Raw genomic sequence first — 23,700 nt, forward strand, 5'->3', positions numbered from 1 at the left:
TGCCTTTGCTTAAGATACATGTATTCCAAGGCCATTCCACAAAGCACAGGATTGATGGCCGCAGTCTGCCAGCCCCCAGGGCAGCTGCCACAGCCATCCATCTCCATATGTACCCACAATTTAATCCTAACTTGGATATAAGTCAGGAAATGTAGTAGAGCTTCTGAACAGCTCAATTCCTGTCTTTCTCTGCTGTTCCAAGGCAGCTGGGATGGTCATGGTTTTGTTGGGCTCATTGGCTACAGATAAAGCCCAACATGGCTCGTTGGCCAGCCAGCCTCAGCCCACCCAACCTTTAACCAATCTGGGACCCAATTAGCCAGTAGGTGAGGCCTGACTAAGGTTTCTGTGCCTGCAAGGGGTGAACCTACATTTTTGAAAAATAGGGAAAAGTGTGGAACATCTTTAGCCTAGAACATGAAGGCCCTCAGTGTAAGGATGTGGGCAGGACAGACTGCTCCCCCCACTAGCTGCCCTAGAAGGTTCTGAAAATTGCATCAGCCTACCTATCCATGATGATCCAGCAGCACCCTAACATTCTACCAAACCCTCAGAGATATGATAACCTGTCACAGAGGTCCCTAAAGACCCTTTCTTAGCCAGAGCAGTGGTGAAGGGGTGCTGTCTTTATTAAGGATTCCAGAGCTGGAAGGGCCTTGGGAGATGAGGAAGTTTAAAAGGGATAGCTCTAGCCTTCTGACCCTAAAGGACTTTTTAAATCACCCCCCATCCACAATAGACCTATGATATGAAAGTTTATTTATTTTTTCTTCCTTAACTATTTGGTAATCCTTTGTCTTCCCACTGTTTTATCAAGAAGTCCTCTTGTTGGCAAAGGTATCAGTGTTCTACTGTTAAGTAAATATAATTCTAGCCTAAAGCAAAGAAACTTAACATACAGCCTTTTCACAAGCCCATGGGCAAGGAAGCTTGAAATATGACAAAGTTCATCCTTCCACAAGAAGTTTTCTTGCTGATTTTCTGCCTTCTAGACCAGGGTCCAGCTTGGAAATAATTGGAATGGATGGTTTCTTATTCTGTCCACATGATGTCTTCCCAACTATATATTCCCTGTTTACCTTTGGGAAGTCCCCACTCCTCAGGATCCCCAGCCTCTACCTAATACCCACCCAGCTCAGACATCCCCAGGGTACCCAGAGCCCCAGGGCAAGGGCAGTGAGAAGAAGGCAGAGGATGTATTGTCCCCCGGCAAGTGTTTGCCCTCAAATGTGTTTAAGATTCAGATGTTCCCATCTTCCTCACCCACTTCCCAACTTTCAACTGGGCACCTTGAAAAATGGTTCTCAGGTGTCAGGCCCCTGTTGTTCACCCATTTTACAGATAGAGAAGCTAAATGTACTAAGGTTGAAAGTACTGCATGCACCATCCAGAGTGAGACGCCTTTGCTCTGGAATCCTGAGCTTTTGCCCCTGCCTTTCTTCCTTGGAAGAAAGTGGTCACAGGTCCCCCAACTCCTGGGAAGCCCCCTGGCCTCTCAGCCTCCTGAGTCCTCTTGGTTCACCAGTTTCCTCTTTTCCCCGGGTAGATGATCAGGGAGTAGAGCCTGAGCTCGAGTCTGCCGACGACCTGGATGGAGGCACAGAGGAGCAGGGAGAGCAGGTTTGCGCCCCCCCGCTTCACTCCCTGGCCTGGCTGTGCCCTGCTTGCCCTGCCCACCTCCTCCTGAAGCAGTGCAGACACCTGACTCCAAGGGGCTGGCACATGGTGGAGGCCCCTGGGGTCTGTGAGGCTGCTCCATGCCCCAGCTTGGCCCAAGCAAAACCTTAGGACAGAACACATGGCCAAACTGGTAAATCATCAAGCACGTGCCAGTGCAACTGAACTGCTGGTGCAAATATTTAAATACTACCCAAGTTCAAGTGCCCTCTCTGCTCTCTGGCCTCTCCTCATTCCCAGATCCAGCAACTAAGGAGGTATTGCCTAGTCCAGCAGGGGGCTTTCAACAGCCTATTCCAGCTCTATTCCAGGTGGTTAAAGGTGGGCAATTATTTAAGCCTTTATCTCAGCCCCTAAGAGCTCAGGTTTGGGGGCTGCCCTTTCATGCTGTCACCTGGGGAAGAAAGGGGCTGCACCCTGCTTATCTGGCTTGGATGGGCAATCTGCTTTTCTGGGGGCACATCTTCTGCCCATTGCTGCTGGAGCCAGCCTTTCAGATTGACCCAGCCACTGCCTCTCTTCAATGCTGAAGGCAGAGGACTGGCCTCCCCTGTGAGACAACACAGTTTTGTTCTGTCTGATTGCAGTTCTAGGCAGAGACCCAGGCTCTCTTTTGTCTTGAGATGTTTCTTGGATGGAGAACCAGGCATCAGTTAGAGAGGGCTTTTTCTCTTTCAACGGGGTTTTGTTTGGAGATGATATCTGTGATTTGGAAAAGTTCATCCTTCCACAAGAAGTTTTCTTGCTGATTTTCTGGCACTGACTTCTGGAGTCAGTGTCTGAGAGGGAGGGGGGCTTTTCTCAGGTGGTCTTGGGCCTGCTTTGTCCCAGGTGAGGCCAGGTAAGTTGAAAGATGGACAGAGAGTGTGATTTTGCTGTTGGATCTGCCAACGCTGCCCTTCATCCCCCAAAACCATGCATTCCTTGGAAACCCAACTCTCACCTGCTGCCTATGGATGCTCTGGCCCCGTGGAAACACGTCTCACCATTTTGTTCTCTGTGTTCTTATAGCTTTTGGGTGGTTTTACCGGTACGATGGCAAATTCCCAACTATCCGGAAGGTAGGACAGGACTGGGTGCCGTGCTGGTTTGCTCCTCAGTTTGCAGTGGGGTTTGGACTTTAAAATTTTTCTTTCCCTATCAGTTCTGAACAGTGCCATCCACCCATTCCCTTGGAGGGCTAACCCTGCCTGCATCTCTGTCAGGGTGACACCAAATGACAGAGGCATCATGAGGGGCAGAGGCATCATGAGGGGCAGGTATACCTGTCATGAGACTTGACCAAGGACCATCAGACTCCGTGTGGGTCTATACCAGCTCCCAGGGGCACAGGGCAGGGCCAGGAGACTTCTGCTTTGTTCTGACAGATAGAACCAGAAGCCATGACCAGGAATCTGGGATCAGAGTGAAATACCAGGGTAGGTGTACACAGAGCCACTTTTCCAGGTTCAGACTGGCTACCCACATAGCCTCGGGTTGGACAGGAAACTGCACCCATCACAATTCTCTCCTAGAACTATCTCTGCATTTACCCAGGATTATACATTTTTTTCCCCAGTTGCTGGGGCTGTTAATTTTCTGTTTAAATCTTATTATAGTATCTGCAGGCCCCATAAAATTTTCCTGTCCTTTGTCTTTCTAAATCACTTTGGCAGTTGATTATATAAATGCTGCTGTTAATAACTGTAGATTGGACATTCAAGATGGCTTGGTATTTGGAAATCAGCCTATTAACATAAATCTGAGTGAGCTAAATTGGATGTTACCAGCTCTCTCTGGCAAAAAGTCAATACTCCAGAAACCAAAGCACTGGCAGCTAGGTGACTGATGTTCTGCAACTTCTCCCTTCCTGTAAAATGGGGATATCAGATGTGCCAGGAAAATCTACCCCCTTTCTCCAACACATTCCCATTAAAATTATAGATAGCAATATTCTGGCTGACACAAGTTATGTGTTCACCCAGAAGCCCAGATCATGATGTGTATAGGAGTGAGTAAACTTTGTACAGAACTCCCTGGAGATGTCTTCTCATACTACCATGGTCCTTAGTCTCATAAAATTATCTTCTTTATTTTTCAGCCTGACTCCAGGGCTTAGGTTTCTAATCTTCTCTCCATACTGTCTCTATTAGAACTCAATTAGAGAGGGCAACACACATACACACACACGGAATTCTTTTTTTTTTTAAGAGAGAGAGAGATAGAGAATTTTAATATGTATTTTTTAGTTTTCAGCGGACACAACATCTTTGTTTGTATGTGGTGCTGAGGATCGAACCCGGACCACACGCATGCCAGGCGAGCACGCTACAGCTTGAGCCACATCCCCAGCCCCACACACACGGAATTCTACTAGAAAAAAATAATAAAAGGAAACAGGTCAAATCTTTTCCAGGCATTAATAACTAGGAAATGTGAAAGAGCTAGAATCTCTTGCACACATCCATCACAAACCAGGTCACTTGAAATTTGCCCTTGGTAGAGAGTTAGAGCTGGTTTCCACTATTTATGGGTCCTATCATTTCAGAAACAGCTGGCACTATGGTTTTCATTTTTATTTCCAAAAGAGAGAACAGTTGCACCTAGGTAGAAGCAAGAACGCATCACCCCATCTGCCTCTCCTCTCAGCCTTGACTGAAAGTAATATTTGCCATGAATTTGACAGCTAAAAGGACAATGTAGTCATGTCCCTCATGCTGCTTTGAAAATCCATCATCATTTTGCCTATAACCAGGGGAGATGCTTTGTCTCTCAGCTAGAACACCAGGTCCCCAGGTAATACAAGGGGACATCCATGGCCATGATCATTAGTGCACAAAATCCCCCTATGAGAAAAGAGAAAGATTTGTTGACTTCTGCTCCTGCTCTGAGTAAGACCCTCTGGGGCTCAAAGCCTCCAATCTGTAGCCCTACAGAGTCTATGCTGGGACCTGAAGTATTCATGGTTCCAACTAAGACCTTTCACCAGAACTGCTTAAGTCAGTCATGCAGAGCCCTTACTTGCAAGGGCCCACAGTCTGGCAGAGTAAGCAGATTCACACACAACTAAGTTACCTGGGTGGGGGTTGGGGGAGCTGGCAGGGAGACTTGCCCTTCTGCATCTGTAAGCTGCTCTACTGGGGATGGGACAGAAACGATTTACTGTCAGCCTGTCCCACTCAGAAGCCCTGGCTCTACAATCTTAGCACTGGTGGGTCTTTTTTCAAATCAATAGGAAATTCTTTCCTATCATGGTGGTCCCTGTGGGAGGCCATGCCTTTATTCTAACAAACCGCAGCATGTTTCTGGCTCCTCTTGGGGAATTGCTGTTCAAACCTACAACATGGTGGTAGGGATTCATTTCTCAACTGAGCCAAGACTTTAGTGAACAGCATGGGCAAGGAGGACTCAGAAGCAGGAATAAAGAAGCATTTTATCAAAAGGCTCATAGACTGCTCTGGAGGCAGGTCCCAGAAGTGACCACTTCCAAAGCATATTGGCTGTACATGGAGGTGAGAGTTGTCTTTGCTTGCGGGTGAGGATAGTATAAGTCTGCAGAGATCCATAATGACTCACCACCCCTCTGGCTATGGATGAAAGCTGTATGTCCATTGCTGGGAAACTCAATTCCTCATTCCTGCCCTTAGATACTAAGATGATTCAAGAAATCCAAGAGCAGCCCCAGGAACACTTTTTAGAGATAGGGGATAAGCTCAGTGAATAGAGGATTTCCACCTAGTTCCAGAAATTGCCCAGAATGTTGGCTTTCTCTGCATCCCCTCTCCTGTCCTCCATGCTGCGTGTGGCAGGGGCTTACCCTCCCTCCTGCTGTTGTCTCCTTGTCCCTGGCTCATCAAGGCACAGTAGAAAAATTGATCCAAATCCTGGCACCATCACTTACTAGATGTCTGATATCAGGCAAGGAACTTCACCTCTCAGAGCCTTCATCAAGAGAATGGGACAAAGCCTACATTGGAGATAATCAGTGTGCATCCCATGGCACACAGGCAGTCCATAAATATTCATTCTCTTCCTTTCTTACCCTTGGGCTTCCTTGCAACCCAATGGCAAAAGCAGCCAGGAGAATAGGTTCTGAGAGTCTAATTTAGCAGGGTCTTTTTGCCCTGCATCTCCCTCCCCAAATCCTTACCAGCACTGTGAACACTGTAGAGCAGTTAGGCCCTTTCCCCACCTGCATCTCCTAGCCCTATGGCTCCCAGCTAATCCTCAGCAAAAGTGCCCAGCTCAGAGGGAGCCGTGGATTTGACCTCTCCAGGACGGAAAAGTCTAGAACCTACACATGAGGGCAAAATCCAGTGTCCCTGGCTCTGGGCCCCAGATCTAAGTCTGCTCCCACCTCCTCCAGTTCAGGACAGAGGATCTCTGCAGATCTGCCAGCTCCCCTGGATTTTCTCTAGAATCTCCCAGGATGAATCTTTTAGCATCGGAACATGATCCACCTTTCTTCTCAGATATTGGGGAAGGCATGGGCATGAATGCTAGGAAATAAATACAATGCCTTTTATTTAGACAGCACTTTGAAGTTTACAAAGCCTTTTCATAGATGTTATTTCACTGGCACTAAATAAAAGCCTGTGGGGCAGGTATTACCCCCATTTCTGTTAAGGTAAATCAAGCTCAGAGAGGTTGAGAAACAGCCAAAGTCATACAACTAGTTAGTGAACTAATAAACCAATTCTTCTGCCTGGCAAAGGAATGTGTCTTCCACTCTGTAGTGGACAGCAGTGGTCTTCCTGTCCAAAAACCTGAGGTCTGATGCCCAGTGCAGTGGGGCAGAGCTGGGGTGGGGTCACCATGGCAGAGGGTAAGGGGGTTTGCCCAGTGTTGTCCAAGGACTGGATGCCCTGTTTGCTGTGCTGTGCTGGTGTCAACTACTACCTTGTAGCCCTTGTCATATAAACAATGACACACCTGCTCAGAAAGGAAAAGATAAGAAGAAAGCCAAGTATGACAGCCTGCAGGAGTTGAGAAAGAATAAGAAGGAATTGGAATTTGAACAAAAGCTTTACAAAGAGAAAGAGGAGATGCTGGAGAAGGAAAAGCAACTAAAGATCAACCGGCTGGCCCAGGAGGTACGTGTCCTGCTCGTAGGCCAGGCAAGCATCTCTGGGACAGTTTGGTTATCCCCTGCATTGTGCTGTCATGGTGCCAGCTGCACTTGTGCCCCCCAGATGGACTTCAAGGATGAGAGCCTCCTCTCTCCCCAGCCTGGAGAACGAGACCATCCCACCTTCCCAACACTGTCTGACACTAACTCCTGGTATGGGTTTGAAGCTAACCTCTCTGCCCAGATTATAGGTCTAAGGCTAGTCATTTAATGCACCTGGCTAGAGGTTTGAGTCTATCCCCTCTACTCTATCCCACCAGAGTATGAGTCTAAGGCTGGACCTCTCCCTCTTAGGTGTGGCAATGATGCTAGTCTCCCTGCTTAGGATCTGAGTCTGAGGCTAAACCCTCTGCCCAATTTGTAGATATGCAATTAGTCTTCCATTCATCCATCAAAAGTTCTGTTCATCTAATCTCCCTACCCAGGTTTGTGCAGATATTAAGTCTGAGGATATCCCCAATTAATCAGGCTATGAATCTAAGGTTGCTCCCTTCAACATAAGGTATGTCTGAGGCTAGACCTCTTTAATTTAGGAATGTATCTAAAGCTGTCCCCTGCAGACATGTCCAAAGCAATAGCACAGAGTGAGCAGCTCCTATTTACTAGGTGCAGTTGTCAGCTTAACTCCCTGGATACAGGGGGTATTGTTCTTTCTGCTTCTCTTTAATGCTTCCATGAGTCAGAATGCCAAACTGATTAGATTATAAAACCAAACAAGTCCTGGGAAATGTGAAGTGCATTAGGTCTGGCATTCAGAACAAATTAGCTAGAAAATTAAAAATAAGATTAAACTTGTGCTTCGGAAGACAAGGCAGCCTGGAGGGGGGAAAAGAGTAAAGTTAGATTCTTGGAATGTGCACGGAGGTTACAAAAGGATTGTTCTTGGCACATCAAGAGCCTCAGTGTTCGTGGGGATCCTGAGGTCCAGCTAATCCCATGCAGTACATAAGCCGCCCTGTGAATTTGCCTGTGGGTGCTGTTAGGTCAACCTGACATCTGAGCACCTTCCTCCCCATTGTTTCCACCTCCTCTGGGACCAGGTAGAACAAGGCTGAGTCTTTTTCCAGATAGGTGACACCTCCACCAGTGTTCTGGGGTTTTTAGAGAAGTGTGTGTATGCGATTGCTGCCCACGTGATTCACTTGTGCTCTTTGTCTTCTTCTTTTGGCGCCGGTCCTGGGTCCCAGGTGTCTGAGACAGAGCGGGAAGACCTTGAGGAATCAGAAAAGATTCAGTATTGGGTGGAAAGGCTGTGTCAGACACGCCTTGAGCAGATTTCCTCTGCTGATAATGAGATTTCAGAGGTAACAGATCCCTGCTTTCCACGGAGTCCTCTTGTTGCCTTCAGCAAGATCTACCCTGGGGACAGCGGGAGGTGTGAGGGCCCCTGGCAAGTGTCACCAGCCACATTGGTACCTTTTCACTGCCCAGTGCCCACCCCTACCAGCCCACTTCTCCTTCTTCTCTTGGGACATGTCTGTATTTCTGCTTGTCTCCAAGGTGAGCACTAAGTCCCAGTTGGTCTGAGATGGTCCTAGAAGGCCTGTCATCCTGCAGTAATTACTAGGAGGGCCTCTTATACACTCAAGTGTGTTCCAGTTTAGAGAATAAACTATCTGATCACTTTACTTATCACCCTCAGATGGCAAAACTTGGGCCTCTCATGCATGGGCACTCCCAACCAGCCAATAGGCTCAGTGGGCAGCCAGGTGGCAGAGAAGTGGCACCCCTTGGTTCTGGTTGGAGGGTGGGGGGATCCCTAATAGCAAGAGAAACACATTAGGAGAGCATTGTACTCAGCATATTGTGAAGTGGAGCACAGTGAATGTGGACAATTATAGAACCTTCTTGCAACCCCCAGATGACCACAGGGCCCCCGCCTCCCCCGCCTTCTGTGTCTCCCCTGGCCCCACCTCTGAGACGCTTCGCAGGTGGACTGCACCTCCACACCACTGACCTGGATGACATCCCCTTGGACATATTCTACTATCCCCCCAAGACCTCCTCTGCCTTGCCTGTGATGCCCCACCCTCCACCCTCTAACCCACCTTCAAAGGTCCCTGCACCCCCTGTGCTTCCCTCATCGGGCCATGTGAGTGCCTCATCCTCACCCTGGGCACAGTGCACTCCACCTGCCATTCCCATCCCTCCCCCTCCATCCATTCCCACCCAAGACCTCACTCCTACCCGCCCACTGCCCTCGGCCCTGGAAGAGGCACTGGGCAACCATCCCTTCCGCATTGGGGACACCAGCACTCCAGTGGAGGACTGGGAGGCAAAGAATCACAGTGGAAAACCTGCCAACTCCCCTGCCCCTGAACGGGGCTTCCCACCCACCCCGAAGGTACAGCCCCTGTTCTGCATGCTATGCTTGGAAACAGAAAGAGTGGGGAGGGCTGCTGTTTCCCACACTCTTCATGGCTCCTGTGAATGGAGACAGGACAAAATACCATCTCCTCCTACTTTCCGGAAATGACCCCCAAGCTGTGTGTGGACATCCTGCATGAGTATGGTTTCTGCTGATTTTGAGGTGCTCAATTGCATGGTGGATTGCTGGGCTCTTGGAATGTGCAGCAATATATCCATTTAATGTTCATTGCTCTCTCTGAACTCTTGGCTAGTGTTGGCCGGTAACTTGCAGTGAAAAGATATGTTAATGAATAGCTAGGTCTGTGCCACATCTGGTCATTGCTTGACCTTATCCCAGAAAGCCTTGAACATGTGAAATGACTCCCTGGAAGAAGGGGAGGTGGGTGGGGGGTATCAGAGAGAGAAGTATTAGGCTTTGGAAATGAAGAGATGGCACAACCCAGTGCGGTATTAGGATATTACAGTTCCATTTTCCATGGTACTAGTCAACTGCACTGGCTCGGAGTGTAAACTCAGAGATGTCTGGCCAACATCCAGCTAAAGGAAAAATGAAGATGAGAAAGTTCCTAGATATCTCCAAATTTACTATTAAAAGAACAGGGATGTTTTTCTTGGACATCAGGAGATTGAACAGTGATCTTTTCAGAAAGATATGTTTCATATTAATTGTTCTTTATCCAAAGATTATTTTGGAAGAGGCAATCCCTGAGGAAGACACAGAGCTTTGATCCCTTGCTTCTGTCACCATGGGATGGCTCGAGTCTAGCTAAGGCAGTGGGGATCAGCTGGTGAGGGGACAGCCTCAGCAGCAACTCGCCAGTGGTTATTATTAAACCTCCCTTTTTGAGTTCCTGCTGAGGAACAGAGTAAGCAGCTCAGAGCATTCAAGAGAGCTTGGAGGAAGGAAGGTGGGAGTGAAGGAAGTGCCAGATACTGCAAGGCTGCAGCTCCCAGAAGGCCTCCCTCTGGACTCCTGGGGGGTCCTGGGCCCACAGCTCACACAGAGAGGAAGCAGTCTGTCTGTTCCATGGATGTCTTCCCCAGAGCCCAGCCAGGAGCTGTTTTTCAGGGGGCTGAGCTAATCTGGCACATAGAACCACATCCTTCTGTCTAAATGGCCCACACCAGATGGGCAGAAACTATTCCTCAGAAATTTGATTCTGAAGTCATTGATTGAGCCCCTGCCATGTTCTTCTTGGTCAGAGGGGAAGAAGGACTGTCCCTGACTTGAAAGCCAGGAGATTGCTGTTTGTTTACTGTTTGGCTTCATCATATCCATCAGCACTCTGGTGCTCATGCCACCTGTCCTGCCCAATCTCCTCCTCCTTGCATGCCCCTGATGAGTGCCATCAATGCTACAGCAAGAAGTGTGACTGATGACATATCTGCATAGCCACCAACAGGCCTCAGGTAGTGGAAACAAACACTTGCCTTAGCTTAACACATGTGCCTACAATGCCAGCCCCTGCCAGAGTAGGGTTTTCAGAACCAGACCCACTGCCTGGCATGCCCACCTCACCACTGAGTCATTTGTTCAGCCAACACATGTTTACTGAGCACCTGCTATATGTCACTCTGTGCCAGGTATTGTGAACCACCACTATCGGGGAGCTGCAGTCCCTGTCCAAGACAGTCAGTTAGGAAAGACAAACAAGCAGGCAACTAGAACACTACAGGGTTGAGAGGGGGGTGCACAGGCGCTGTGATGAGGTGCAGGGATGAAAGGAAACTATTGAGAGGCTTCAGGAAGACAGTGTTATAAGAGCTGAGACCTGGACAGACAAAGCAGGAGAAAAGAGCATATGCAAAGGCCTGGAAGCAGGAAAGCCTGGCATTTGAGGCTAAAAATCAGGCAGAGTAAGAAATCTGGGAAGAAGTGACAGGTAAAGATGGAAATGAAGGCAGAAAAGTCAACAAAGGACCAGTTGAAGTGTTCTGGGCAGGGTTCTGACCTGATCAGATACATCTTGCCCAAGATGTTGAGTGGTTTAGGACAAAGAATCCCCTGGATGCCACTCTTAAGTCCTTAGCCATGGCATCTGGATGCTCTATGCCTCATGCTGAAGTCCAGAGACTTAACTGTGGCCAGAAGAAATAGCCCTTAAGAGAGGGGAAGCTAGATGGTCCCCCATGACTAGCAAGAGAGGGCCTTGAAAGTGTGTCCTCTGAGTGACAGTGGGTCCTGCTGCCCTTAAGCCAGATTCTGGCTCAAGTGGCTGGTTCTTTAACAACCACCACCCCCAGTAGTTTCTGTGGCCTCAGACTACTCTGTGTCCAAAGGACTTCTCCACTCTGTGCTGAAGATCACACTCCTGCATGGTGAATGGACCAGCCTGCTCAGCATGTTCATGGGAGTGGATTTGCATGTGTGCAGAAGTGCTGTGGTCAGCCTTTACCACCTGCACCATGACCTTACATGGGGCTCTGTTAAACTAACCCCTGTAGACATTTTGCCCAAGCCCACAGCCTCCACGAGGCCCTGGCGTATCCACCATCTCCAAACCTGTCATGGTCCACCAGGAGAACAACTTTATCTACAGGCCAGCTGTGAAATCCGAGGTCCTGGTAAGCCCCTCAGTTCCCCTCCAAGATATCTAGAGAAGAGAAAACCAGAGCCGTGTCCCCTGGGTTCTGCTGCCCAGAGAGAATAGTGAGGAGCCACACAAACTAGGATCAGGTGTCATCTTGTAACCCTCACGTTGGCCAGGAGGTGAATCTGCATGGGTGGCCTGCTCAGTGGAATTCCTGTTCCCTGCTTGCCACCCTGCCTGTTAATAACTAAGACAGTTGGAGCCCTCCATGTGCCATGCTCTATGTGGTCTCATTTAATCATCACAACAACTTGATGGGATGGCTCTGATTATCAACCTTCTGTAACCCTTGAGAAAACTAAGGCTTAGAGAGGTTAAGTCGGTTGCCCTAAGCAGAGCCTAGATCTACTTTCTTCAAATCTTTCAGACTCCAGAGCTGTGCTTTTACCCACCTTGCCAAAACTTGCAAAGATCTAGTCTCCCTGGTCCCTGCCCCAGGGACTGTGTTACATGGCCTGGGATACCCTGAGGTGGGGGACTGGCCAAAGCAGACCCACTCCCTGTCTCCATTTTACTTTTCGCTCCTCACTAGGTCTGGGAGGGAGTCTAGGGTGTGGTCCAGGGAAAGTAGGAGGATCTACCCACCCCAGTGCCCAAAGTCTGAGGGAGCTGGGGCTCATGTGCACCCTCCAGAGGTGCCAGCCACCAACTGGGAAAAAAGCCAAGCCAGAATTTTTACTTCCCTTTCAAGGAAACCCTATCCAAATGTCAGGGCAGGACAGCTCAGACACTTATTTTGAGATTTAGCTGTCCCATCAGCTCCCCAAAGAGCAAAGGTCACACTGTTGGGATGGCCTGCTGATGAGTCCATGTTACTGTCTCTGATTAATGATAGGGGTGTTGTCTGCTTGTCTACAACTGAGCAGCTGCTGCATTGGGAGACATAAGGTGCACCCCAAAGTCAGACTGTGTCTAGGGAAGAATATTGGCCGGGCAGCCCCAGGCTGGCAGCCCCAGGGCTTGGCACCAGGGGGCAGACGAGACCTATTGGTAACATTTGGTGGGGAATTTTTTTTTTTTTTTCCTGGCAGCCACAGGAGATGTTGAAGAGGATGGTGGTTTATCAGACAACATTCAGACAAGTAAAAAAATGATACCTGTCGTGTGCTCTGGTCCTCCCCACCACCCATCCCTCCCACTCTGTGACTTCTTTCTCCCTGAGAGTGCCATTTGGTTGTGAGGCAGCCCCAACTGCCATCTGCCTGGGATCCTTGGGCCAGAGCTGTGTCCCCTTGCCTGCAGTTGAAGTCAAGGAGGCTTTCATCAGATGGGGATCCAGGGTGTATTAGAGCCTGTGCCCCAGCTGAGAAAAGCCACAGAATCCCTGGGTGCTACCTCGTCTGCTGCTGCTTGTTCAAAGAGGAGCAGGACAGAGGAAGCCCTCAGAGGGTCACAGAGGCCAGGACAGGCCTTTGCTCCAGCCCTAGATGAGAAGAAAGGGGCTACCTTCCCTGTCTTGTTCCCTCTTGGAAGGTCACACCTTCACCAAACTCTGCCTGATGCTGAACCAGTCACAGGAAGAAATGGCATCTCAGCTCTCCATCTGCCCAGGGTACTCCTGAGCACAGGGACATGCATGCCCTTGCTGGGCTCTGAGTGGTGTCAGGCAGACAGCCCCATAACCTTCCCACTTCTTGGGGGTATATCCAGAGCCAGCCATTGGATTGGTTCTCCCACCCCCCAATGAAAGAGACCCCAACATAGAGGAGATCTGGCAGGCAGCCCTGGCTTCTCCAGCCTCCCACTCACAAGCTGATTTGATGTCAGGCATGGAGCAAACTGGGAGTGTCTGCAAAAAAAAGCTGCTCTGAGCCCAGGACCAGGGAATGACAGGCATCAGCTAATGCCCGGAAAGCATGCCGTGCCGAACACAGCTGCTAAATACATTACATATATTAACTCACTTAATCTTTACAGCAACCCTGGGAGGTAATGGCTATCACAGTCTTCCTTTTGTAGGTAAGAGGCAGAGGGACTTGGAAATGTGTCCATGATGGCACAACCAGTCTCTGACCCTGGATGGGAAAGCAGAAGGTCAAGCTCTGCGATCTGCTCTTCAATGCTGTGTCGCTCAGCCTCTCAAAGCAATGCCATGGCAGAAGAGGCCTTGAAGGGCCTGGTGTTTAGGACAGAAACAGTCCCCCTAGTCTGAGACTCCAAGCTTGGAGCAAACTCTTTTTCCCTTGCCTACTAATTAGGTGATCTTAAGCACGAATGTCTCCTCTCAGGCCTCAGTTTCTCTGTGTGTTTAATGAGGGCTTGATCTACTTCTTTAAGGGCCGACCAACCACCACGGCTTATGGGCCTCTAAATTCACACTAGACATGCCTTCTGGCCCATCTCTGAGATGGGTTTTCAGGGTCACAGGGAGAGGAGGCTGGTGACCACCACTTCCCAGCTTTCCAGAAGGAACAACCAGAAGTAGGCAGCCCCATCTCAGTGAAAGAGCATGGGTGCAGATCCTGCAGAATGACCCTTCTTGTGTGTGGGCTTACTGCATCCCTTCCTGGTCTGTCGTCCCCCAAAACACAGGCCAACCTGGATATGTCCTCTGAGCTGAACTAGGTTCAAGACATCTTTGGGGTTGAGCCCAAGAGGTGAAGGCCATGAGGAAAGGTGGTAGGCAGATACCCAGGGATCCATCTGCTGATACTTGGCCCTCATCTTGTCCCCAGAGTTTGTTGCTGCATGCTGGTGGGGAGTGGGGAGATCCTTGCTCCCCTCCCCACCACCAAAAACAAAAAACAAAAAACCTCTGCCCACAGGACCCAGGGGATGTTTGGTGTGATCTAGGGAACTGTGTGCTGAGGGGGCTCTGCTCAGTCCCGTGGTCTGTGCAGGCACCCGCACAAAGCTCTACTTGGCTCCAATCTTGGCTTTGCTGTCCTCCTTAGCATCCTGGCCCTTGGGCCTGCGATGCCTCAGGCTCTACTTGCTGTGTGAGGAAGCTGTGTGTTCTGGCTCTGCCCCTTTCCTCCCATTGCCTTGTTTCTAATCTTGGGGACAACTGTCCCCACAGTAACCTCATTGAGCCAGGGCCACAAAGCTGTGTGTCTTCCTTCCTCCCCTGGATAAAGGGCCAGCCTGGGGCCTCTTGCTTCCTAGATCCGGTAAGAACAGTGCCAGGCACCAGGCCAGCAATCTCGCTACCACCACCTTCTTCCCCTTTGCCTCCCTCAGTCGCCTTGTGGCTGGCTTCCCTGGTCAGAGCAGCCTCTTGCACAGGACTGGCCCTCCTGTGGGGTTAGTGCACTGGGTGGAGAAGCACCCATTCTCATCCACCAGGACCTGGGTATGCCCTCAAGTGGGGACTTGGAAGGGATGAGGTATGGCCTGAAAGGTCTGAGACCAAAGGTGAGACTCAGCAGGACAGGCACTGCTGCCCAGATGTCCAGACATCACCAGTATCCTGCAGCCACAGATGCCCACCCCCTAGACCATACAGGGACAGGGCTGCACTCCTCCAAATGCTTCCTGCAGCTTCCTGCCTGCCCCCTGAGCACCGGGCTCTGGCTGCCAGCCTCCTCTCTGCAGTCCTGTCCTGGTCACTTCTGCCCCTACCCTCTCCCCGCCTCTGACCCTTGGATTTGCACCCATTCCCTCTCTTTCTTCTCGGCCCTGAGCTTGTTTCTGCAGTGACCTGCAAGGACCTCTTTTCGGTTGACTAAAGCTGTACCTTTGCTTCCAGGATTTCCGGAAATATGAGGAAGGTTTTGACCCCTACTCTATGGTAAGGGGTAACCCTCCTTCCCTGAGTGAAGCTGAGGGTGTTTGATGATGATGGTTTGGGGGCCCTGGGATCCCAAGGATGTGGTGGGGCACATGAGTAGCCCCGGGGATACCCCAGCTGCTCTTTCCTATCAGGGCTCCTTTCTGTATGGGGTGTGTGTGTGTGTGCATAGTGGGGACAGTGACACTTGCTGAGCACTACTGTGCACCAGCCTCTGGTGTAGTTACGAGGATTGCTCTTGCCCAGTCCTCACGATTATCCTGGAAGAATGGATCTGGGGCTTGTGTGGCCGAGTGTGTGATGTGTCCATCATCCCTCGAAGGGCTGGGGACCCCCAGTTGAAGACCAATGGGGAAGGTTCCCCTTGCTGTGTACTCTATGGGGCCCAGTGTCCTCCAGGCTTCCTGCTCCCCAACACCCTTCAGTAGAGTCAAAGCTTCCCTTTCTTTTCCCCCTAGTTCACCCCAGAGCAGATCCTAGGGAAGGACGTCCGGCTCCTGCGCATCAAGAAGGTATGTGGGCACGTGGAGGAGGTGGGGCAGCTACCATCCTTCTCTGCTCCTGCTCCTGCCCCCTTGGTTCCCTGATACTGCCGCTCCCAAGGTGACTCCCAGGTGACCTCTCAAATCCTCACTATTGCTTCCCTCTGTGGTGGTCCCAAGCCCACTTTCTCCCCCATGCACTGCCATTGGCCCATGCTTTCTCCTGCTCTTGAGGCTCTGTGGAGAGGCTCCTCAGTGCCCAAGTGCCCACAGGTTATTGTCTGCGTGGGCCCCTCAGACTTGTTTTCCTCCAACCAGGAGGGATCCTTAGACCTGGCCCTGGAAGGTGGCGTGGATTCCCCAGTTGGGAAGGTGGTTGTCTCAGCTGTGTATGAGGGGGGAGCTGCTGAGCGACATGGTGAGTGGGGACCGGTCACCCCCCATTTGGGCATAGTGTGATGGCTCTACACAAGACCCCCAGGAAAGCAGACAGTTCCCTGCTTTGGGCAGGCTGACCATTCTCGAGAGCACCAGGTCTATCCAGGCAGCCATCTATCCAATCTCAGATGTGTCCCGAGGGCCTGCCATGGTGCCAGTGGGCACACGGCGTAAGCAGATGCCACTCTGCCTTCTAAGCTAGTGGCAGAAATACGCTCAGAATTTCCAGATGTAATAACAGTGTTGTCCGCTAAGGGTGGGCAGGGAACTAAGGGGGTCTGGGAGGTCGTGGGATCCTGAAGGGCCCCTACCCACCAGGGGGAGGTGACACTGGGAAGGCTCCCTGGGAGGGCAGTCGTGAACCAAGCCTTGAAAGGTGAATCAAGACCAGTCTGTGAAAGGGAGAGAGGGCTTTCCAGCAGAAGGGAACCGCACCAGGGAAATGGGAGAGAGACCATCCAAACCAAACCTGCCCTTCAGTGACAACAGTCTGTCAGGCACTAACCATGCGCCAGTGTAAGTGAGTGAGTGACGGGCACCCAGCCCTGTGTCCGGGTGTTTCACTTGGACTAATCCATTTAATCCTCACACCACCCTGGGAGGTGTTGTTGTTATTCTCATTTTGCAGCTTAGGAAACTGAGGCACAGAGAGGTCCAAGTACTCCTTCAAGGACACAGAGCAGGTAAAAGGTGGAGGTAAAAGGACTTGAATAGGCACCTGGCCATTTGGCTTTACTGCCAGTGAAAGTGCCACCTCTGCTGCAGGTTTCCACAGCCTCACCTGCTCTGAGAGGGCCAAAGGACTTATGTCTCGCATGAGGCAGATCTTACTTTGCCATTGTTCTCTTTTCAACAAAAAACACCCTCTGCTGATGAGGGAGGCCTCTGTGGACCCAGGCTCTGTCTCTTGCTTCACAGGATCCACTGAAGCAGGGGACTGAAGGGAAAGGTTCCCAGTGGCTGGCAGCCTGACTGCTGTGTTCACCAAGGCGGGTGGGCACACAGGGAGCCCAGGGCACAATCCAGTCCTGCCATCATGGCCTCAGTGGCCTTGGGTCTCTCCCAGCCACGCTGTGACCCTCACCTCAGCTCTGGGCAGGGGCCTCCTCTGTCTTCATTTCTGTACTAATTGAGGGAGGGACTGCAGCTTGGCTCAGGAGGCCACCTATCTCTGCATCTGGCAGGGAGAGAGGACCAGGAAGGATAGTGGCTCTTCCTGTCACTCCCAATTTACAAAGCCCTGTTGCCCCTGAGGTGCCATCTTGGATTTGTACAAAATGAAAACGTGGAAGTCACTTACCTTAGTCCCTCTGTCCGAGGGAAACTGCTGTCTACAGTCTGATCCCATGCTGCTTTGGACATCCAAGCAGCTGGTGGACGTTTCCAAATGCATGCTTGTTTCGAGCTACCAAGGCTGCCATCTCAGTAACACACCGTGTTCCTATGGCCTTCAGGCCCACAAGGCCTCCCTCTGCATGATCTCAGCGTAACACAGAGATAGATGTTCTGTGGACATCGGGACTAGGAGACCTTCCTAAAAAACGGAAGTTCAAGAGGTCGGGGAAACCTTGTACAGTCTGTCCACTTAGAGAACCACAGTGCGCAGGATCCTAGTCAAGGCTCTGACGAGATAATAACTGATAAAAACTGTTTGGATACTAATCGGTTCCTCCTAAAATTAGAAGATCACAAGACGGTTATGCAGAAACATCTTTTAACACCATTCATTTATTCAACAAATATCCAATTGAGTTCCTACTTGTGAAAGATATTCCTTGAAGGGCTGAAGATAAAGTAGTGAACCAAAAAAGATAAGTCCTATCCTCAGGAAGCTGACAGCACAATGGGAGGGACCATCAACAAACAGGAAAGAAGCAGATTATGATCACAGATTGTGTGCTGTGCAGGAAAAGACCAGGGTGCTGCGAGAGAATGGCAGGAGGAGCTGCCTTCAATTGGGTGCAGTCAGGGAAGCCCCCTTTCAGATCTAGAAGAGAAGAAAGAGAGGGGAATGGAACAGTCCACAACAGTCCTGCTCCAGGCAGGAAAGAGCACCGGCAGGCTGGGGAGGGGGAGGGTCAAGCCAGCCAGCATGGCTGCACATCAGGGAGGCCCAACCCACAGAACCAACTCGTGTCTAATAACCTGGCTGGAAATGCAGGTGTGTCTCCTCTGCAGTAGCTGCCGCCTGTGCAGGAGCCAAGTAGCAGTGTGTCCTCACTGGTGTCCCAGTTCCACTGAGCAGGGTTGAGGCTCAGGGAGGAAATGCCTTTGAGTATCCAAGTAACTAAGTATGCTGTTGACCCTCGCACTTTCTGAGCCACGCGAGCTCTCAGTTCCCAGGGCCCAGCCTCTTCTGTGGCCCCCACAGTGGCTCTCCCTTTGCCCAGTCCTGGCCCAATCCGTGTCCCATGTAGCCCAGTTGGCCAATCAGCTTCATCTTCCTGCAGGTGGCATTGTGAAAGGAGATGAGATCATGGCGATCAATGGCAAGATCGTGACAGACTACACCCTGGCTGAGGCAGAGGCCACCCTGCAGAAGGCCTGGAATCAGGGCGGGGTAAGAATGAGCCCTCTCCCCGCTCCCTCACCTGCCTGCCTCTGACCTGGTCTCTGAAGCCAGGCCTTACAGCTGGGGAGCCCCATCACAGGACGGGTATCCATGGTCCACACCCCTGTCCAGCCAATGAACTAAATCTGACAGGATAGGACTCAGGAAATTAAATATCAATTCCTGACCTTGAGTCCGAAAAGCTAATGGAACAAACACAGATTCTGGAACTCTGGACATGGCTATGCTCCCAAGAAAAAGACTTACGGTCTTCACTGAGTGTACACTGAATAGGAATCAAAAGAGTTGGGAGTTCGAGAAATCAAAAGAAAGCATTAATAGTAAATGGTCCAGGATGAAGAGAGGCTGGGTGGTAGTCTGCTCTGTGTGCATTACACACCCAACTGGATCAGGGCCACCACATGAGATCTCTCACAGGCTGTGCTATGCACAATCTGAGGGGGACACCCTCCTACAGACCATAGTGTGAATGGTGCCCACTCATGTTGTGCAATGCACAACCCGTGCAACTGTATGCAGGCAGCCGAGCCTGAGGTATTAAGTTCAGTGCCGAGGAAGCTGACCAGATGGGCCTGGGACCCACATGAAGGAATGTGGAGAAGAGAAGACTCACGGGTAACATGATGACTGACTGATTTTCTGAAGGGTTGTATTAGGGAAGAGAGAGTAGAAGTATTGCTGTGATTCTTGAGGGTAGACCCTGGATTGGAGGGAGGGAGGGAGGTCCTGGGGAGGTAAAGATCCCAGCTCAATCTAGGAGCCATGGCATGGCACAGGGCCCAGTGCAATTTCCAGAACTCTTCAATGGATGCACCCAAGCCCAGGACAGACACTGATGGGCACACCGAGAATGGCAGTGATATGCTTGAGGGGACTCAGAGTGAGAACTCGAAGGCCAGGCCCAACGTTCCCCAGTTGTCTGTGCCTCTGATTTGTCTGGGGAGCTTGTTAGAAATGCTTTCCCAGGCCCACCACAGACCATCAGCAGCCAGGCCAATGAGTCTACACACTTTAAAAATTCCCTCAAGTGATTCTGAGGTTGCTGCCTGGCCCTGGTCCACAGGTTGGCACTTGGGGACACAGGGTCATCTGAGGGTCCTGCACATCCTATGATTGGGAACCTAAGAGCCTGGAAATTTCTCCAGAGCACGGAAGCCACAGTGGAGCCAAACCCACCAGGAGGACCTCCAGCCCTACCCGCCCCCACTTCCCCCTGGGAAGAGGCCTAGTTGGCTGATCCTGACTCAGGAGTGGGAAGGAGCATGGGGCAGATGTGCCACCCACCCCTGAGCGTGCCCACAGCTGCCCGGCTTCTCCCCACAGGACTGGATCGACCTTGTTGTTGCCGTCTGTCCCCCCAAGGAATACGACGATGAGCTGTAAGTGTGTGCTCGCCCTTGGCCCCTGCCTGCTCCTTCTCCTCCTCCTCTACAATCTGGGACACCTTCTTCAGCCAGAAAGAATACCAGACACACATCTGCCACCAGGCAGAGAGCCCAGGGCTAGAGTATCCCTGGAAGGAAGTCGCTGTCCTCAGGTGGCATCAGAGCTGCCTCCCGGGTATCTGGTCCAAATTCTTTACATATAGGCTCATGGTCTCAGATCAAGTAAAAGTACACAGTGAAATCAGGACTAGCACTCAGGATTTTTAATTCCCCACTCAGAACTTTATCCCCCATTCCCTTATCAGATGAAGATTCCCTTCACTCTCTGGAAGGTCTTTCTTATGTCTAACCATATTCACAAATGCTGCATCTCCAGACAGCAAAGACCACAGGCTCTTGTCTCTATCCTGAGGGCTCTCCAAGGAGCTTTGGCCCAGTCTGTCCTTCCCTGTGATTCCCTCGGTCTGTCTATATCTGGGTGGGCCTTTCTCTGTCCTTCCTGTCTCTCCTTCTTCCCCATCCTTCTCCCTCCCCACCTGCCTCTTTCCCATCACCCCTCTCCCCTCTCTCTCTTGCCCTCTCCTTTGCTTGCTCTCTGCTTCTCTATCCCTGCCTCTGCATGCATTTTTACCTCTCTGCCTCCGTGGCCTCTCACCTGTGTCCTCACCACATCACATCACCTCCCTCCCCATCACTAACACACCCTGCCTTGCCTGTCGTGGGCATGCCTGCTGCCTCCCTCTGCTCAGCAAAGCCTGAATCCCTCTTATGTCTCGGAGGAATCAGGATCTGGCTGCTCCTAACTCTGGAGCTCAGGGCTTAGACAGGACCAAGGTGGAGGGCGAGGTCTGGCAGAGCTCTGCCCAGGAGTAACCAAGCCCTTTTTCTTTCCTGCTCTGCTCTGCACATGTAGCTCCTCTCTTCCCTCCTCTGCAGCAGAAAGTCCCCAGCCAGTCCGAAAGCTCCTTGAAGACCATACTCCCGTGTACAGACACGGGTTCCTCCTGCAGCTGGAGCCCACGGTGAATAGGTGGCCTCAGGGCCCCATCTGTCCATGCTGCGTGCAGTGGCCATGTGCTGCCCACGCTGCTGGCAGGTTCTTTGGACTGGCATCTGGAGGGGACATGAAGCACACTGCCCCTGAAGTGCCTCCGGGGTCTGCTGTCGGTCACTCTGAAACTCTGTGGGACTCAAGGGAGTGTGCAGAACCTAGTCTGGAGCACTGGGTGGGATCTGGGTGTCCTGATGCACACAGTCCTTGGGACCTGACCCATGCAGCACCCAAATGAACAGGATGGAACATTGAGCATGGCTCCCTGCTGGCACAGATGGCGCCTGGAGCCAGGTGTGCTGTGCTGGGAGAGACCCCACGAAGTCCAGTCTGAATTTCCTCCCAGAGGTGTCCTCACCAAACGTTTCTCCTTTCCTGGGAATGCAGCCCTGTTGGGACCCCTGCTTCACCCATGGAGGGAGTGGATTCCCTGCTCGGGCAGAGCCAGGGCTGTTGAGAGGTCTTTAAGGCTCGTCCAAAGAACCAGGGTTGGTGGATTAGAGTTGCTCGTGTCCTGTTGTGCCCTACAAAGGCCTGAGTCCTGCTCAGACCAACTGTCCTTTGCTATCTCCCTCCCTTGATCCAGGCTCTAACTGTGGAACACAAGGTAGATCTCAGCCTTGGAATGTGTTTCCCACCCTGGGCCAGGTGGCTGTGAAGCTGGTGTTGGAGGTGACCCGAACCCATAGCTAGCAGCGTCTGGGGCCAAGCCAAGCCTGACTTGTTGATTTTTCTGTTATAAATTTCCAAAAACATTAGGGCCTCCTGTTCCCAAGACAGCTGGCCTGCTATACAGTGACATCTGGGGGGACCTAAGTGATCTGTATTTTCTGTCACTTACTCTTAGCAAGAGACCCTCCCCTCTTCCTCTTGGTCCTTCCCCCACCCCTGTCCCTGGTGTCTCTGCTACTTTATTCCTGGCCTCCTGTGTGCTGTGACTTTGGCTGGTGTGTAGCTGCCTGGAGTTGCACCAAGAGGGGCCTCTAGGGATTGGCAAGGCCTCGTGCTACCAGGGTGGGGCTTTGCCCTTGGCAGAGTGCCACTCACAAGACCTGCACCTTCCTGGTTTGTTTCCTCTTCCTCCACAGGACTTTCTTCTGAAGTCCAGAGAGAGAAAACAAATTCATCCCTAGAAGACAGTGAGTGCTGGACTCAACCCCTGAACATAAAGCCGGCAACCAGTCTTGAGAGACCTGCGGCATGTACCAGAAGACATTCCCAAACTTGTCACCAGTACCCAGGAACTCCAAATCCCTTTGACCTGGAACTAGGCTTGGCCAAGGAACACTCCTAAAAGCCAACGTGGAGGGGAGGGAGTGTTCAGGAGGAGGTCTCAGTGCCCTCTTTTCTGCCCCCACCTTGGAACGTTTAGTCTCTCCCAGCTCTGGGGGTGCCTCCCTCGAGTCCTAATCAGACCCGATTCCTCAGTTTCTTCTCTCCACCATCCCTCTCTTCTCTCTTTTGCTGTAATTGCTTCTAGGATTGTTACTGCAAATCTTACTCTGAGCTCATTAATAAAATAAACAGACTTCTTTTCCGGCTTATGTGAGTGAATATGGATTTAGGCAGCAGATTGAAGGCTGTCAAATAAAATGCCAAGGTTTGGACCCTTACCCAAGAGTGAGAGTCAGATCCAATGCTCTGTATTGGGCCCACCAACATGAAAGAGGTGATCCAGTGGCCAGGCCTCTTGGTAACAAGGACCAGGGATCCTCACTCCAGAGACAAGTGGGTGGTAAAAGTCTAGTCATCTCAGGGAAATCCGAGGCCCAGAGATATGATGTCCCTAAGAATTAGAAATGGAAAGTGGTTCTGGTGTAAGGTGTCCTGGAAGGCCAGCTCTCTCAGACCCTCGGTGGCTTCCTCATGCCTCTCAACTTCTCAGCCAGCCTTCCATCTCTGCCTCTGATTCTGGCCTGGCACACATAGTAGGTGCCAGCGAGTATGGCTCCCTCCTTGTATCTTGGCAATTCCTAGGCCAAGTTGAGATACTTGTCCTAGGTCACACAGTGAAGAGGAAGTAGAGCTGAGATTCCAGTTCAGTTATTCTGGCTCCACCGTATAGAGCAGGGTGACCTCTCACTTCCTGAGATCTCAGCTTGAACATGGCCATCATCTTCCTGACTCTAGAGAACTTTCCAGCCACAGCTCCGCTCCCACCTGGCACTGTCTAATTGGACCAGTTCACCTGAGAGGCAGTCCTTGGTTCAGGGACAATTCCAGGCCCAATCAGCTGTGGTCATGGACAGCAGCCAGGTGGAGGAATTCCCTCTGTTTTCTCTGGGAGAGATTAAACG

The 23,700-nt window shown here is 51.1% G+C and overlaps 1 protein-coding gene across 2 annotated transcripts in view; it reads left to right on the forward strand.

Annotated features, from left to right (window-relative positions):
* Ush1c (USH1 protein network component harmonin) overlaps positions 1–22,924 on the forward strand; it is a 42,972-nt gene extending 20,048 nt beyond the window's left edge. The window contains exons 15-27 of one of the 2 annotated variants that reach the window (XM_071617132.1): positions 2,689–2,738; positions 6,597–6,749; positions 7,972–8,088; positions 8,646–9,128; positions 11,600–11,719; positions 12,777–12,827; positions 15,434–15,475; positions 15,934–15,987; positions 16,276–16,375; positions 18,846–18,955; positions 20,291–20,346; positions 21,266–21,374; positions 22,492–22,924. In XM_071617132.1, coding sequence (XP_071473233.1) covers positions 2,689–2,738; positions 6,597–6,749; positions 7,972–8,088; positions 8,646–9,128; positions 11,600–11,719; positions 12,777–12,827; positions 15,434–15,475; positions 15,934–15,987; positions 16,276–16,375; positions 18,846–18,955; positions 20,291–20,346; positions 21,266–21,374; positions 22,492–22,536 — 1,490 coding nt within the window. In that variant the 3' untranslated portion in view covers positions 22,537–22,924. Of the gene's footprint in view, positions 1–1,546; positions 1,621–2,688; positions 2,739–6,596; positions 6,750–7,971; positions 8,089–8,645; positions 9,129–11,599; positions 11,720–12,776; positions 12,828–15,433; positions 15,476–15,933; positions 15,988–16,275; positions 16,376–18,845; positions 18,956–20,290; positions 20,347–21,265; positions 21,375–22,491 lie in introns of both variants that reach the window. The other variant, XM_027942306.2, reaches the window with a different exon arrangement.
* Positions 22,925–23,700: the final 776 nt, after the last annotated feature.

This window comes from Marmota flaviventris, chromosome 9, assembly GCF_047511675.1.
Source record: "Marmota flaviventris isolate mMarFla1 chromosome 9, mMarFla1.hap1, whole genome shotgun sequence".
In the NCBI taxonomy this organism is placed as follows: Eukaryota; Metazoa; Chordata; class Mammalia; order Rodentia; family Sciuridae; genus Marmota; species Marmota flaviventris.